The sequence below is a fragment of the Ochotona princeps genome, chromosome 27, assembly GCF_030435755.1.
Source record: "Ochotona princeps isolate mOchPri1 chromosome 27, mOchPri1.hap1, whole genome shotgun sequence".
NCBI classification, from domain to species: domain Eukaryota; kingdom Metazoa; phylum Chordata; class Mammalia; order Lagomorpha; family Ochotonidae; genus Ochotona; species Ochotona princeps.
Window position 1 is genome coordinate 19,290,658 of NC_080858.1, and position 17,750 is coordinate 19,308,407.

The 17,750-nt window shown below is 42.6% G+C and overlaps 1 protein-coding gene across 2 annotated transcripts; it reads left to right on the plus strand.

Moving 5' to 3' along the window:
* The first annotated feature begins 1,167 nt into the window (after window positions 1-1,167).
* CLEC1A (C-type lectin domain family 1 member A) lies at window positions 1,168-14,085 on the plus strand. 2 transcript variants are annotated; one of them, XM_004596438.3, is made up of 6 exons: window positions 1,168-1,417; window positions 7,331-7,432; window positions 8,024-8,200; window positions 11,183-11,334; window positions 12,308-12,426; window positions 13,523-14,085. In XM_004596438.3, the coding sequence occupies exons 1-6, from the start codon at window positions 1,303-1,305 to the stop codon at window positions 13,689-13,691; spliced, it is 834 nt and encodes a 277-aa protein (XP_004596495.2). In that variant the 5' UTR covers window positions 1,168-1,302; the 3' UTR covers window positions 13,692-14,085. The 2 variants fall into 2 exon arrangements, with proteins under 2 accessions (XP_004596495.2, XP_058512033.1); XM_058656050.1 differs by having other exon boundaries at window positions 12,360-12,426; window positions 13,523-13,693.
* Window positions 14,086-17,750: the final 3,665 nt, after the last annotated feature.

Sequence of the window (17,750 nt, forward strand, 5' to 3'; positions counted from 1 at the left end):
TCAATAATAATAATAATGAGACATTATCTCACTTAAACGGCTATTACCAAAACAACAGAAGACAGCAGGTGCTGTTGAGAGCGATGTAGTGAACAGGGCCCTTCAGCACACTGTGAGTGTGACTGTAAATTAATTATAACTGCTGTCACTAACAATATGGAAGTTCTTCAAAATATTAAAAATAGAACTACCATCTGAGGCAGTAATTCTACTGCTAAGCATGTTTGTGTATCCTAAAGGACATAAAACTAGCCTGCTTAAGACCTAACTGCACTTCCCTGTTCATTGCAGTACCAGTCACAGTAGCCAAACTATAGAATCATCCTGAGCACCCATCAACAGAAGCCTGGATAAAAAGATATGTAATATATAGTGGCAATGTTAAAAAGGAAGAAATCCTATCACTTGTAGCAACTTGAATGAACTTGGAGGACAATGTTGAGTATGCTAAGCTAAGAAAGAAAGAAATTCTACAGGGTCTCACTCACATACAGAACCTTAAAAGGTGAATCTTCTAGAAGGTGAGATTAAACTAGAGGCTGGAGCATCTGGGAGCACAGGAGGGGTGGGGAGACAATTATCCAACAAAGCAGTTAGACAGAAAGCATGCATTCTGGTTCCCTACTGTTGTAAGCAGCTGACTGACGCAAACAATCCTGTAGTTTATACTTCAAAAAAGCCATGAGGGAGGATTGCAAGTGTCCGTAACCACGAAGAAAATCAACGTTTTAGACGCTGGATATGCCAATCACACACCATATCTTGTATCAAAATGTCGTTTATACCCCATAAATATGTCATTACGTCCAATACATATTTTAGAAGTTAGAGACCAGTCTCTTTCCACAAAGGCACAACCACTTCACTAAAACGACTCAGTGTGCGTGTGTGTGTGTGTGTGTGTGTGCGCGCGCGCGCTGGAGAAGAAACTGGGAGATGCGTCCCAGTATGGGTCCGTGGAGTTTGAAGGAGCTATTGTAAGCTCTCCCTTTCTTGTTTACACAGCGAGCTAAAGGGATTCAAAAGGCAGCCCTCCCAATAAAGTTCAGAGAGACCCGCCCAGATAGAAAACGCAGGCTGTTTTCCTCCAGTCTGAGTGATCTGGCGCCCCGTTTACAAGTTCACAGGGGAGGGGCTGGGCCCCTCCAGGCAGGAACTGGAGTCAGAGGCTGCCGCTGCTACTAGTCGGCAGAGAACGTTAGGAATGCCTTTCCCCGCCTCGCTTCCTGAACTCCTTCACAGCAGCCCGGCGGCCAGGGGCAGTAAGGAGCCCGGGGCACCCTGACCCCTGCAGAAGCCAGAATGCAAGCCAAGTACAGGAGCACCAGCGACATGTGGGATGATGACTGTGACACCACGCTGAGCCTGCATTCTCAAGTCTCCACCGAATCCCGGCGGCCAGAGCCCAGGCCAACAGGTACCTGGTCTCCCAGACTCCCAGCAGACCCAAGGGAGATGCGCTCTCCCAGGGACAAACAACCGGGAGGTAGCGAATATGCCCTCTATTCACAGAGATAAGTTCACATGCCAGGTAGACCATGTAGGACCATTCTGAAAGTGTGAACTTCTTACACTAACACATTTGCAATGGGATCTCAGAAATAACAAACGTGTGCGTGTGGTGTGTGTGTGTGTGTGTGTGTAGTTTACATTTTCAGACAGTTTGCATGGAGAGTGTGTTGGTTTGTCCAATGCCAAGGTGAGATTGTTTGTACAGGTAATACACATATCTTCTCTTCTTTGCCTTTCCTTGAAGACCAGATCAGGTGTTGCTTTATTTTCTGTCTGTGATTTGATTTGGAAATTTAGATTTGGAAAAGCTACCTTTTGGCTGGTTTTGAACTCCTGACTTGAGAAGATTTCAAAGTGAACAAATTAGCCCTGGCATTTTTCTGTAAATAGGTGTCATCTTAACACTACAAGACCTTGGACATGTCTTCATGAATGCCAGGTGCTGGGTTTGATAGCTATGAAATGGGGAGGGGGTTCAAGCTTTCTGACATCTCGTGGACACTCAAGTCCTGTGATTCCATCATCTGTCGGCCCGGGACTCATGCAGTTACATGCAGTTTCTTTCTCCTTTTGCTTTACAGATCTCGGAAGACTATTGGGAAAAATAAGTCAAAATAAGAAAGTATTTAATTTTACATTTAGCCCCATCTTATTTCACTTATAATTATTCATCCTATGACATAGTAATGATGTTTTTGCCAGTTCCATTGACAATTCCGTAATTCACACACATCAAGAAGGATCTGATTTCCTCAACCACTTGAGCCTGAAGCAGAAATGTGGCCTGGGCGTTTCTGAATAGCTGTTATAAAGCCACTCGGGACACCCACATCCCATATTGGGATACCTGGGCTCCTAGGATACAGTCCTAGCTGTACTCTGGATTCCAGCGCCTGCTAATGGGGCTCTAACAGGCAGCAAGTGACAGTAATTACCCTCAGGGGATATCTGGATTGAGCTCCCGATTCCTAGCATCAGCCTGGCCCAGCCCTAGCTGCTGCAGGCGGTTTAGGACCTGAACCAGCGAGTGGGAAATCACTTTCTTTGTCTTTCAAATACTTTTTTTTAAAGTGCAAATACAGCTTGATTCTGAGGAAAGGACTTCACTCTGCACTACAGACAGGACTAGGTTGTTGGTTTTGACGCCCTCCCACCGCCGGCTCGCCCTTTGAGTCTCTGTCATCTTGGACAAGGTACTGGGATTTAAGGAGATGAGTTCTTCCTTTATAAAACATGCATTAGTAACCACGTGTATGGAATTTCTTGTATGCCTGGAACTGTGTTGAGCACCTTATGCGTGTTAATTCATACTACGTTAAATGTTAAAAGAGAAGTGAAACCTCGCTTAGAGGGCAGCTAATGTGTCCTAGGGGTGACAAGCAATCACAGACACTCCAAAACTGACTTTCCTGTCCATATCCCATTCCTGGAGAGATTCCCAGAGAGTTTTGCTTAGCATTTTTTGTGTCTGTCTACGTCAGAGAGGTAGGAATTTTGTGTCTGATCTTAATACCCCTTCCTCTCTGACCTTAGCCAGCTCTTGACCACGGTATGCCGGCACAGCCTTTGTCCCTCTACTCTTCCTCTCCTCCTTCTCCAAATACCTTTCAGTTTTTCTTCCTTCCCCTACTCGGCCTTTCCACTGCTGCACCTGAGACTCACTGGTAGGGCTTTTCTTTTTTTCTTTTCTTCAGCTGAACTGCCTGCTCAGTCACTCCCCAGATCAGGAACAGTGGGGATTTCCAGGCTGCACGCGAAGCTAAAAGGAGGGACATTAGTCTGAACAGCACAGGATGTGTGTAATGGGATAGGACAGGTTCTACTCCAGCGACTCCTGCAAGTCAATCCAAGGCATGTGCCTCCGGGTATAGCTTCATTTTTCACCTTAGACTGGATGCAGGAACTCCCAGGAACAGCAATCAGCACCGGCAGGAAGAGCAAATAGAAATGCCTTCTGCTGAGGCTGGAGACTGGACAGGGAGAGGGAGTGAAATAAACCAACCAATAGCAGCATCTGGCGAGCTCTTGTGTGAAATGAAAACAGCAGGAGTGGAGGTTCAAGAGCCAACATCTGGCCAACATCTGGAAATAGTTATCTCACCCTGCATTCTTGTTTTCATCTCAGAATCCTACAAACACCTAGAGGAAGTGGCTACAGTCATCTGATGGTTTCTTGGGGAAATGTATCGGATGTACCTTTGCTATGAAAAATCATGGAGCAGACATTTACAAAATTTATGATTTTTTAAATTAGTTCTGTGCATTTTATATTTTTAAAATATTTATTTATTTGAAAGGAAGAGCAATACAGAGAGAGGAAGAAACAGAGCACCCATCTTCTGGCTCACTCCTCAAACAGCCACAACAGCCAGGTCTGGGCCAAACTGAAGCCAAAAGGCTGGAACTCCACTCTGCTCCCAACGTATACTGTGCCCTCCATCACTTACTAACTGTACAACCTTAAGCAAATGCCTCCTTGATAATTCAATTTTCTTATCCAAGACAAGATAAAAGTAATTGTTCTCTTGAAAATCTTTTGGGAGCTTCCATTGAAATAAGACACTCCCTATAACACAGTAAGCAGCATAAGCAATGGCTATGCATTCCTGAGTAAAGTGTCTGACCCTTCTGGGCCTCAGTTACCCACCTGTAAGTAATGTCTACCTTACAGAGTGTTTGTGAGCCTGAATGAGACAGTTCTGGAGGGCATTCATCTCATCAACTCAAGGAACTTTAGCAGTTTCAACAAATGGTCGTGTTATTCTTGAACTATATCCCAGGAAATTAAATCAATCTGAGATATAAAATGGACTCATCTAAATTTTATTCAAGAGGAAAAATATAATTGAGTTTCTACTTATTACGAATCAGAAACCATGGCTATCTGGAGAGCGCCTGTATATTCTCAGACTTTCACATGTTTCAAATAACAAGAAGGGCAGCACACACTTGCCTTTAGAGAGAAGAAACCAGCACACCTTCGAAATAGATTCATGACAGAAAGAAGCCTCTGTAACGAATATCATGTACGTATATCGTCACCAGTTTTGTCTCTGCGTCTCTGCGATGATTCAGAAGCGTGGCATGGGCGGTGACAGCTTCACTCCTGTTCTGCCACCAGTGTGCACTGTGGTTGTGGACACATTATTTAGACTGCATCTTTTCCAGCTTTTAAGACCATCTGCATTTCAGAGGTAACATAAGAGCCTGAGTTAGATCACTTGTGTTGAATTTCTTATTCACCCTGAGCCTGGAGCCCTGTGAGGTTTTTCCTCCCTGATTTCTGATGAGAATTAACTGGTCAAGTAGGACAGATCCCTTCATCCCCCAAGTTTTAGGTAACTGCAAAAGCATTTGCATTTACAACTTGACCCTGGAACTGTAGCCTATTATAGTAACAGTCATAGTAAGAGGATCCAGGAAAGCAGTGTTTGTTTTCTATATATATATCCTCATCTTCCTAAGGATGTTTACATCATTGCCTGGCCTGTCCACACCTCTTTCTGCACATGCCCCAGGAGACAGCATAGAAGGATTGTCTTCCAAATAATGAAACCACAACCAAGCCAAGCCAAACTCAGGCATCTCCAGAGCATCTTAATGTTGTGGAAATCTGACTGATCCTCGGGTGGAGATGATCCCAAGAGACTTCCTTGTGATTAGGAACACTTGGAAGAAAACTCCAGCGCATTAGACCTCCAGAGAAAAGGAGAGGCAAAGCCAAACAGTGAGACTGCCAAGTCCACAGTCTTTCCCAAAGGGAAGTTTGGTTTCCTTGGAAATGACCAAATCTCCTGTAGAAACCAGTGGGTAGCATTTCTTTGGGACTTTATATAAAGGGAGGGGTTGGAGACAGAGTAGCGAAAGAGAGAGAGAAAGACCATCCTTGGAGTGGAATTTTCAAAACTTGATTCTTTTTTTCTTAGCAGAAGGCACACTGCACTTCTTTCTTTTTCTACCTTAAAGGGGGTCCCCAGCAGAACGATCTATTTGAGATTTTGTGTGTGTGAATGTTGTTATTGTTGAATAATGTTTAATTAGTGAGCAGACCCTTACTTCAGAATAAATATTTTAGTTCACTCTTTTTGGTCTTTTGAGAATACCAGAATCTTACTTATCCTCGATATTATAAAAAAGAAGGAAGATTTTTTTAAAAATTAAAATAATCCTTTCTGATTATGGTTAGGAAAAATCAATGATTCAAGAAATTGTATGTTTTAAAATACTAATGTCTTTGAGATGCATATCAATATAAATGGATCTGAGTAGGCTTATGTAGGAGGCATCTAACAGGAATATTTATGCAAAATATGCATATACATTTATACATTAATATTCATTATGCTCATTTCAACTGTTATTCTAGGTGCTGGGCTATAAATTCTGGCTAAACAAATGATCATCTTTTTTGTGATAGAGCTTACTTCCTGTAGAAGTAAGATTCAAACCAGATGTGCAGCATCCTAAAATGGGATGCCAGTATCCTAACCAGTAAGGTTACCACCAGGCCAGACGTCTAGTCCTAGTAACAGTAAACATACAAATGGTCACTTTTCCTGGACTGTGTAGACTTTAAATATACTCCGGAATTCAGAGAGGATGGATAATCTAACCCACATTTTGCTTCTAATCTTGTTCTTTTGCATTCTGCTGATCTAACATATTCTCATGATTAGGGCCGTGAAGCAACCATCCTTTTCCCAGAAAGCATAGACTAAGCCACATAGGCCAGCTGACTGAAGGATACAAAATCTCACATTTATTTATGATACAGAATCTTACCTGGTCAACACAAGTAAATCCGTGTGGCCAGGAGCTGTATTCAGCTGAGTCTGGGCTTTGCCAGCAATGTTATTGCTGAAAAACTCAAGGAGACTTTAAAATTCAGTCTACAACCCTCTAGACCATTGCCCTAATCCACCTTCAGTTGTTCTGACTCGCTCCTTCAAAGTTCCAGTGACAACCTAGGCGGCAGCTCAATCTATTTCTATTGAGGAGCTTAGAAAGAGCACAGCAGATTTTATGATAATTACCCTGATTATTTTCAAGGCAGAGAGAGAGAGAGCCAAAGAGACAGACACACAGGAAAAGAAAGAAACCTCCCATTTCCCAAAAATGCCCACAAAGACTACAAGGCTTTGTGTACTCAATCCAAGTTTCAAGAATGCAACTGCTTGAGCCATTGCACTGCTCCCAGGTTACATATTAGCAGGAAGCTGGGGTTCGGAGCCAGAGTTGGGAGTCAAACCCACATGCCATACAGGATGTGGGAATCCCAGAGGATAGCTTCATCACTAAGCGAAACACCTGCTCCCACTTGGCAGCGTTTTAGCAGCTGTTACAGAATTGCAAGTTAAGCTTGCAGTAGGCGGTGAATGACAGCTGTCCGTCATTGGTGCGTTTCGTTGCTGAAGGACATATGGGGAGCTGGTTGTGCTTGGTTGTTTCATGAGGAAACAAGGAAATAAGGACGCGGGGATCCTCAGATTTTGTTTCAGTCCTTCGTGGTTAGAATTTTGACCAACAGAGGATTATGAAGAGAATGATAATACATAACGTGATTCAGTGCCGCGGGGGATTTGGTGTTAGGGCTGGGAATGGGCAAGGCTTGTGAGAGAATCTCGCTGGGACGAGTGAGGCTTGGTACTGAGCCTCCTGACCCTGCGTCTGAGGACAGAAGGCCCCTTATCTAGCCCTGAGTACCACCCTCCTGCAGAATGTGTTCCTTTCTGGAACCAATTCCCTCTCTCCCTTGTATTTGTTGCTGACTTGAAGCTGAGAAACTGGCAACCCTGGCTTACTCTTTTGTTCCCGGCAGAGCCCAGGAGGACTCCCTCGTCAGCTTGGCGTCCAGCGGCCCTGACTCTGCTGGCTCTGTGCTTGGTGTTGTTGGTGGGCCTGGCAGCTCTGGGCCTTGTGTGTAAGTTTCTATCTGTCTCCAAAATGTGTCCTTCAGTTTGACATAGCTCTGGTTCTGCAATGATCATCATCTTAGCACTATGAAGCCACTGTCAGGAATCATGGGGGATTTCTTTATTTAGATTAAAAACCAAAAGTTCAAACCTATGTTGAAATCTTCTGGTGAAATGACATTAAGGAAGTTACTTGTTTGCACTTATTGTGGTTACAGATTCATAAAATATAAATATGATAATGTGGCTTCTTTAATAGTTCATGGCACACTGTCATCACTCATGACAATGATTGACAGAAATGGGTTTTGGTTTTAGACTTAGAAGTGGTTTAAATCTACACAAAAATCTCTAATGAGCAGCAACTATATTTCGAGAATTTATTTCTGAGATTAAGAACAGACAAGACTTTTCACTTTCAGATAGATTTAGAGAAATTAAATTTGTCCAAGGTGATGAGTTCATATTTGAATACAAGTCATATGAGATCTCAGCACCTGGTATCTTAAACAATTTGTATAATGTTTTATCTTCCCCAAGATGTCAGAAACAGAAATGAAGAAATGAGCTTTCCTGTCTGACTTGGGCACTTGGGTTAGTTTTTCAGTACTACCAGCTCTCTGACACACAGCAAGACCGCCTCGCTGAGAAGGAGGAACGACTGGGGAATCTCTCCCGGGAGACGCAATCTCTCCAGGCCCAGAACAGGAAGCTTGCAGAAACTCTGCTGCGTGTGGCTGAAAAACTGTGTCGGGAACTCTATAACAAGACGGGAGGTAAGCAGTGCACGGCAACCCGCCCCCAGGACATCTGTCAATTTCCATTGATGCAACTGTGAACCATGTATTATTGAACTGATTATCTGACAAAGTCAGTAAAGGGATTGGACAACTAGTTGTTGGTATCATGGAGTTCAGGTAAGAATATGTTATGATACATAAAGAGATGCTTAAAACAATTAATGGGATTAGTAGCATGTTATTACAAATACATACAATACAAAATTCTGTTTCAATGTCCACTGGTACAACTATTTTACAAGGATCAAATAAAATGCAGATAAGCTGATTCAGACTCCATATTTTAATTCAGTATGACTTGGATGGGTATCAAAATATGTGCTTTTTTAATAAGGACCTTAGATGATGAGAATGTCAATGGTAGGCAAACCAAATTGGATAGAAATACTGAGGGATAAGATAGAGACTTTCTCTCTCTCTTTCTCTCTGTATGTGTGTATGCGTGTGTATTTTACTAGTCTTCTGTTTTTGTGTTTCATGAGGATTCACTTCATTTAAGTAAGCCATCCCTTTCACTCTGTTTTCATTCTTGCATAGGAAGCCATGAATGTTTTCGAGCCTTTACTTTGTGTTCATTTCTTGAAAAGTCTAAGTTCTCAAGAACCTCAAAGGAAGAACGGAGTCTCCTCATCTTGCGTTTATCCTTAGACATTTCCTACCCTAGGCAGACATGATGATCATATGAATACCCAGTAAATACTCTCATAGACACACTTTCACTTCTGTAAATGATTCCTCCCCACATGACTGTGATCTCAATAGTTGTCATTGTCTTCCTTTTCATATTTTTCTGTTAACCCAGTGGGTGTACTTTTCCTTGTAGGGTGCTATGGCATCAGAAAGATGGGTTTCTCTGAAATGGATGATTTTTGAGATTTCCATCTGGCTTTATAAAAATAGAAAAGCTACAAAAATACACCACATTTAGCTTACTTCAAGCTCTACTTACTGTATTGGAGTGGCAGAAATAAGTATATTTAAAACATCAAAGTAAAGGTGATTTATGTATCACAGGTTTTCTACAGTTTTCCCAGTGTTAATGTTAAAAATCTCAGATTCTGGGAAACTCTAGGCCTCAACCATGCAGGAATGATTGGTCCACTTAAATATGTTTTAGGAAAGAGTCATCAATCCTATGAAGGATGACAAGGTAAGAGAATCATTATTCAGGAAATCTTAAATGTACTTGTTCTTACCTATTTGAAAAAAAAGAGAGAGACAGATTATAAAGATCTTCCATCTATCAGTTTATTCTCAGATGCATCTAACAGCCTGGGACAAACGAGATCAAAGCCAAGAGGCAAAAATTCAATCTGGGTCTTCCATTTGAATGGCAGGGATCCAGCTGCTTGAGCCATAAACACTACATCCTCAAGTGTGTATCAGTAAAAACACTGGAATTGAAAGAGAGGGCAGGACTCAAAGCCAGACATTTGGTAATGGGCTGAGGCATCCCAGATGGTATCTTAAACACTGCGCCAAAAATAGGTTCCAAATTCAACAGGCTAATATTGTGACACGAGGGGGCCAGTGTTCTGGCACAGTGTGTTAAACTATCACCTGGAGCACCAACATCCCATGTGGATGCTGCTTTGATTCCCAGGTACTCTGCTTCTGATCCAGTACCCTGCCAACGGCCTGGGAAAAGAAGGGAGAGACAACATAGCCCTCATGGGACCCAGATGAAGCTCCTGGCTTTGGGCTGGTCTAGCAGTGGCCATTGTGGCCATCTGGGAAGTGAACCAGCAAAAGGAAGATCTCTTTTTCTACCCCGCCCCTCTGTAATTCTGATTTTCAAAATCAATAAAGAATAAGTAAAGCTTTAAAAATGTTTTGACACAAGAAGGTTATTAAATTAAATGATTATGGATAGGATTAAATTGCCACTCCACCATACACCCTCAAGGTGCTCAGTTTCAAGTCCCTGACTCTTAAAGGCCCAAGGCCAAGTATCCAGATAGGTGTTAACACCATGATTCTCGGTGCCTGCCTTTCTACACCTGTATTTGCAAACACCACACATGTAGTCTGGCTCACCCTCAACTTGTATCCTTACTTCTCTGGCATAAAGGTCCACCATGATTTATGATACATGGAAATTTACCATTCTGCATTCACAGTTGTAACTCCCCCCTTGCACCATGCTTCATTTTGATTTAGTGTGAGAAAACATCTTATGTCATATTGGTGTGTATGTGTGTGTATCTATACACACATAAATGTATATATACACAGACATGATTCTTTCACCATTACATAAGAAAAGTGTAAGAGTGATATTTATAGAAACTTTGCTTTATGGATACAATGCATTTTGAGTCTCTGAATGTATGAGCAGCTTCCCATGAGTGAATATGCTGTCTGTGTGCTGAGTTGCCTACACAAGAGGCAAGGAAGTTCCAATCATTACCAGATTCCAAATTCTCACTCTAACTCCCAGCATATGGGAGGTGTTCAGTAGCTATTTGTAGTTGTCATTAACTGAGCAATGAAGAATCTAGGAGGGAAGCAATTAATTCTATCTTGTGACATCAAATGCTGTATAATTTTTTAAAATATTTATTTTTATTGGAAAGTCAGAGAGGAGGAGAGACAGAGAGGAGGAGAGACAGAGAGGAAGATCTTCTGTCCAGTAATGCACTCCCCAAGTGGCCACAGTGACTGGAACTGAGCCGTTCCAAAGCCAGGAGCCAGGAGTTTCTGGGTCTCCCACATGGGTATAGGATCCCAAAGTTTGGGCCATCCTCCATTGCTTTCCCATGCCACAAGCAGGGAGCTGGATGGGAAGCGGGGCTGTCATTATATGAGCCAGCACCCATATGGGATCCCAGAGCATGCAAAGAGAGGACTTGAGCCGCTAGGCTTCTGTGCCAGGCCCAAAATACTTTATAATTTAAAGAGAGGAAACTCAGCAGACTCAGGTAGGAATTGACGTGTCAAGTTTGATTTCTTCCCAAGGACACAGGTGCAGCCCTTGTCCAGAAAAATGGAGGTGGCATGAGGACAGATGTTATCAGTTCTACACAGAGGGCAGAAGCTGGCAGGGCTGCAAGTCTTTCTGCTTCTCTGAGAACTCTACCATGCTGAAGATAAACACGCAAGAAGTGCTGGTAAGATCCTGACTGCACTAGTTGAGACCCCCTCAAGTAGAGGCATTTAGGTGAGCTAGCAGGAAGAGAGGAGTCGGAGTCGGAACTGGTATCCACCAACTGTCTCAGCTGATGCAATCAAAGCCACAAATTCCGACTGCTTTAGATGATGCTCTGAAAAATATAAAAAGAGTTCTGGCTCTAATAACGCACTCTCCATAGAAATCTCAGAGATGTCTCTTCAAACCACGCTCTCAGCCACATAGAAAATGGGAAATGTTTTCATTTCTTGTCTCTTTGGGTTTTGAGTAAAAAGGAGCAGCATATTTTTATAAATAAATACCTGTCATGCATTGTCTATATTTAAAATACTTTCATCTGAGTGATTTTCATAGTTTTTAATTTGAATGGGCCTCCATTTTCCTAGAAACAGTATGTTTAAACGCAGTTCTTTTCATATGCTTGCTCTGACTACTGCGCTACAGTTGTTGCCCTTGTATTTCCAATAGTCCCTTAGTGAATCAATATGTGTCGTTAATTATCTGACAGATTAAGTTGATAACAATTAAAAGCAAGTTTGTAACAATTAAAATTAAGTTTGTAACTATCACTAAGGCAAAGATCATGCTCTGAAAGAACTCATTCCGCTCATGGTAGAATGGAAGAGTATAAAAATGAATCATTAATTTCAGTCAATTTCCATGTTAAAGATGCTAAGAAAGTAGAGTGAAACTAGATGGAAATAAATAACTTTTAAAATTTCACTATGGGGAGGAATTGTCATGTATGTTACATGTGCGTATGTGTGTGTGTATACTCCAAAAAGTTTGTGGAAAATAGAGGTAAAAGGTAAGTTTGATACCCGTGCCTAGGTTCTCATACTACACATTTTTGACATAGTTTTTTCCCCTTTACTTCTTCCTTGCTCTTCGTGGAGACCCTGCCTACGTCATCACACCACTAAGCTCAAGGTTTTCTTGTGTGCCTTTCACAGGAGTTTGCCATGCCTCAGAGCTACTCTGAGTTTTTCTACTCTTATTGGACAGGGCTCTCCCGCAACAGCAGTGGCGAGGCCTGGCTGTGGACAGATGGAGCACCTTTCAACTTTCAACTGTAAGCCTTCTTTGCCTCATTACATGGGAGAGGCATTTCAGAGAGAGAGAGAGAGAGAGAGAGCGCGCGATGCAGTTCCGCAGTTTGGTTTAGCAGGCATCCATCCGAAGTCCCTTCCTACTGGAGAGTGCTTGTAGGAGCAAACATGCTTGACACGCAGTGCCCGACTGTGAAGCAGGGAGGGAGACATGCACAGCGTGGGTAACTATCAGGGCGGTGCCCTGGCCGTTCTCAGAAGGTGCTTCTGGGACTCATTGTGACTGAGAGACAGGAGAGTGAAGACTTTCTGGATGAATAAACTCAACTGTGGGAGCCCGGGTGGCTGCCTAGGGTCACACAGCTTGCCGAAGCCCACATCTATACAGGATAAGACTTGAAGTGCCCTGGTATTTCAGGCAGTGAAGTAGGGAACACTTCTATTAAAATAATTTTAGCCAAATACACTCTGGGAATAGGATTGCTGACAATCCTAATGCTTTATGTGAGCATTAAGGGTATGCACTGCATCATTTAGAATAGGAAAATGTAGTTTCTATGTCAAAATAAGTTATATTCAAAGTCACGTTTGGGCAGATACCTTTCTTCCATGAATACTCTGTAGAATTGACTCTTCCAGGAAGCTGGACAGACTCAATTCAATCATTTGTAAGTAAATGGAGTCACAGAAAGTAGAGTCTAAATGGTGGTAAAATGAGACAATAAGCTTACACTGGCAGACGTGTCTTGGTTTTAGTTAGAAATAGTTCTTGTTGGTTTGGGGGTATCCTGCTGCTTTTAAGAACGGGTATAATAAGAATGTGTATAATGGGGAATATGAAGAGCTCAGTGGACCCCCTACTTCCCAGTTAAATTCGTTCTTGGTGTGCACCAGAGGTCTTTGTAAAGTTTATGCAAAACGTGTATTATGAAAAAAGCATGTGTGGATTTCAGAAGGTTTTAACACGCAAAGAAGCCTCTCTTCATTTCACTTTGTAAATTTCATTTACTAAGGGCTGTCATATCATTTTATCATGCTAGAACTCTTATGTTCTTTGGGGTTACTTGACATTGGATTTTAGAAATAAGCTGTGTCTAAACGTTTTCTTTTCTGTCTCAGGTTTGAGGTTGCAATCGACGTGACTAACTTAAGGAGCAGGGACTGCGTGACCATTCTCAACGGGAAGGCATTCTCGAAGGACTGCAGGGAGCTGAGGCGCTGTGCGTGCGAGAGGCCGGCCGAGGTGGTGAGGCCAGAGAAGCTGCTGCAGAATTCCTGGAGCACCTGACGGGAGTGAGGCCCTCTTTCCTCCAGCCACAATGACGGGCATCAGAAATGAGCCAAGCAAAAGCAATGCAAGGGAGGTTTGCAGCATTGGCAGAGACACAACAGAAAAATCTGCCCCTCCGCCCAGCGCCAGGAGGCTCCTCATGTTTCCTTCTCAGGGTCACCGGCATTTCTGAATGCCATTTTAGTCACGTGTTTACCAGTCACAAGACTCTTTATGAACCACCACCCAGCCCTAGAAACTCATAAAACCATCATTGACCTTCTTGGAGATAAGGTTCTTGCTTTCTTCTTTCTGAGCATTTCCTATCTCCCTATTTCCACGTTCTTTTTGTATTTTGCAAAGCAAGAAGAAAACTAGCAAAGTAGAAGATTTCAACAGAAATAACGTTGTTCGCCCCCAAAGGAGTCCATTCCGCATTGTTACCAGCTGTCAAGTGCTGATTTTGTTTCAGTTCAGCCTTCTTTCTTTCTCTACCTCTCAATAAAGACTGCCTGCCACGTGCACACATGGCCTGCTTTCAAACTGGGACACTTCTCCGTAGGACAACCTTCTTGTAAATATCCCTCCCCTGACCACCAAGATTCCAGAGTGCCTCCTTCCCCCAAGGATTTTTCCCAGGCAGGACATATGATCAACTCAATTCCATATGAGAATTATAGTTCCTGATCATCTCTTTGGAGAGGTTGAAAAACAGGGGGGAAAAAAAACCTGTCAATCTTTTTGTGCACAAAAGATTTTGGGTCCCATCTCTTTCCATTTCTCATCTTGCAGGTACTGAAGAGTTAATAATAAATGTGAATAACATGACATGCATATGACTTTGGAATGGATTTGTAATTTGAGAAAAAAAAAATTCTGTGATCCAGTGTGGAAATGCTTTTCAAAATGTAGTAAAGGTTGTTACTGACATTAAAATTTCATTTACTTGAAAGGCAGAGTAATAGAGAGAGCAAGAGAGACAGGACAAGAAACAGGTCTTTCATCTTCCGGTTTAGTCCCCAAATGGCTGTGATGATCAGAGCTGGTCCAGAACGCAGCCGGAAGCATGGAATTCTATCCCAAAATCCCACATGGGTGGCAGGAGCCAAAGGACTAGGACTCCATTCTGCTGCTTTCCCGGTGCATTAGCAGAGAGCTGATTGGGAAGAGGAACAGCTGGGACTCGAACCAGTGCTTCCGAATGGGATGTGGCCTGGCAGGTTGCTCCACAACACAACTGCCATTGTTGTCTTAGTTGTGCCTCCTTGAGGGTTTGTGAGAACTATAGGCAAGTGCTGCTTATGTAATCATTTGAGAGGACTAAGTCTTTGGAATTCATGTTGTCTTCAAGATCATGGTTCTAACATCTTTCTAGAGTGAGATCTTTGAAGACAAGCTTGCAAACTTAATTGCAGTTGAGCGATTCTTGGAATTTTGGTCAGGCCGTGGGAAGTGAATGGCAGGCAGTAGCAGCTGCATGGATTTCCTATTATACACTTCTTTCTCAAGATGACTAAATCCTACAGGGATCTTTTAAAATACATACCCATTGACATCATTGTTGACTTACAGAAAAGTCAGTTTAGGGATCGTCTGCTACAAATCCTGATTTCTCAACAGTGATAGCTAGGGCACTTCAGTTTTTTCGGCAAACATTTATCTGACAGTGAAATCATAGCATTAGACCTCTGTCTTCGTGTGGTTTCATTTCTTTTTTGAAAAGATTTATTTATTTTTGTTGGAAAGGCAGATTTACAGAAAGAAAAAGAGATATTGAGAAAGCTCTTTCATCTACTGATTCACTCCCTAAATGGCTGCAAGAACTGAGCTGAGCTGATGCCAAGAGCCAGGAGTTCCTTTTGGATCTCTCACATGGGCCAAGTATTTGACCAATTCTCAATTGCTTTCCCAGGCCACAAGCAGGGAACTGGATGGGAAGTGGGGCAGCCAGGACATGAGCCAGCACCCATATGGGATCCCAGCATGTGCAAGATGAGGACTTTAACAACTAGGCTACCATATTGGGCCCAGAGGTGGAGATTTTCACTAAATCTTTTCCATAATGAAGCCACTTTTCAATTCAAGTGGTTACTACAGGTACATAACAAGAAGAAAGGATTAAACCTGTAGACAAGCAATTGTTCTTGAAGCCTTGTGACTACAGAAAGAAAATGCAGTTGATGTGAGAAAACCAAATGACTTTTTGGATGAAGTTGTAAAACAAGGAAATGGTACATTGAAGTTTTGACACTTGGTATCCTATATTCAGGAATAGATGTTAAGTTTCTCTTCAAATGCCATTGCCTGAAGGAGTCACTGCCTGGAGAGTGTATGCTGACTGGTGCTTATACTCCAAGTCTGGGACCTAAGGACAACAGTCACTTTAGAAAGTGAAAAGAAAAAAAGCCTTCGATATGCTTCCTTGTCTTGAGCTTATTTCTCTTCCTCTTTCCCTCATTCCTTTGTGTGTGTAACAAAATTCAAAATATTGTTAAGCAGCATTGAGCACACATTTCAGAAGAACAGAAAATGAGTATAGCACAGTATTTTCTCTACAAACAAATTTTTAAAAATTTAAAAATAGAAGATAATCAACGGCTAGCATTGTGGCTTATTGGGTTAGGCCACCCAGAGAGGTGCCAATGTGGGTTCTCGCTGCTCCACTTCAGAGCCAACTCCCTGCTAATGTACCTGGAAAGCTGTGGACCATGGCCCAAGTGCTTGGGGTCCCACACCCACATGGGAGACCCAGAAGAAGCTCCCAACTTGTGCTTGGCCCAGCCCGATTGTTACGGCCATTTGGGGGGGGGGTGAACTAATTCAAAGAAGATCGTTCTGTCTCTCCCTCTCTCAGTAATTCTACATTTTCAGATAGATAGATAAATCTTTGGGGCTGGGGAGCAGAAAAGCAATATTCTGTTAATGCTCTTGTAATTTTAAAAAAAAAATCACTAGTTGATTTTGACAATATGATTTTCTAAGGACAAGTTGGAAGAGGCACCAGCCTTTCCTGGTAGAGCCGATTTCCCCAGGGGACACAATGAGCTATTTCTTTTCCTGAGGATATTGAACTAGCTCGAAGGACTTATCAACAGGAAGCAGGTCATAGGCCCTGTAATAGCAGGAAGTGTGAGGAAGCTAATGGGGAGCTCTCATGGTGGGGAATGCCAGCAGATTATGAACTAGGTCCAAGAATCTATCAGATTGCAACAGAGCCACCCTTAACATTTGGGAATCAAGCACTCTACTGGGGATTCACGTGGTGTTACAGAATCCAAGAGTCAACATCACCTGATTTAAACTCCACAGGTAGAGTCACTCTAAGAGTTGATTTTTATCTTTTTGACTCAAATACTATTTGTTATTGTCCCATCAATATCGTTATCCTAATTTTTTTTGTCTATGTGTTATACTTTAATCATCTCATGGGACAAAACCCCTTAGCATCTGTAGAGCAATATTTTATAATTCTTTTTAAATAAAACTGACTTTTAACTCAAGGAGTTGGCTCAGGTATCCAGTTCTTCCAGTATATCAAAATGTTGGCTGTCAGTACAGTTAGTACTGGACTAAAAACAGGCAGTAAGAGCAAATCTCCCACCCCAAGCACCTGTGTGGAAGGCGGTTTTACTGCTGAGGAAATTGGTAGGCGTTGATGTCAGCTGCCACTGTTGTTCTAGTGTGACGGACGGTGGGGCGGGGCGGGGATGCCATCAGCTGGAGGATGTTTGGGGGTCGGCCTCCTCGTGTTTTTCCTAAGCAGGACTATCGGGCTTCCCATCCTTGCTCTAAACATAGCTCCCTGACAATACTTTCAAGACTCAAACAGCCTCTACTACTGAGAATGGCCATTGTGTCTCCTCTAGCGCGGGTTATTGTATTCAGCTGCCAGCTGTGAATGCCAAACACAGGAGAGAGCTTGAATTGTGTTTTCTTGGCTGTTCTACTTTTCCAGATTCAGTGGAAGACTGGACAAGATGTTTTCTGTTGCAACACCTGCCATTTAAAGTCCAGGTCAAAGATGAACATAGAAAAGCAGAAACAAAGACACCCTCTTCCTTTCCTTCCGGGACCGTG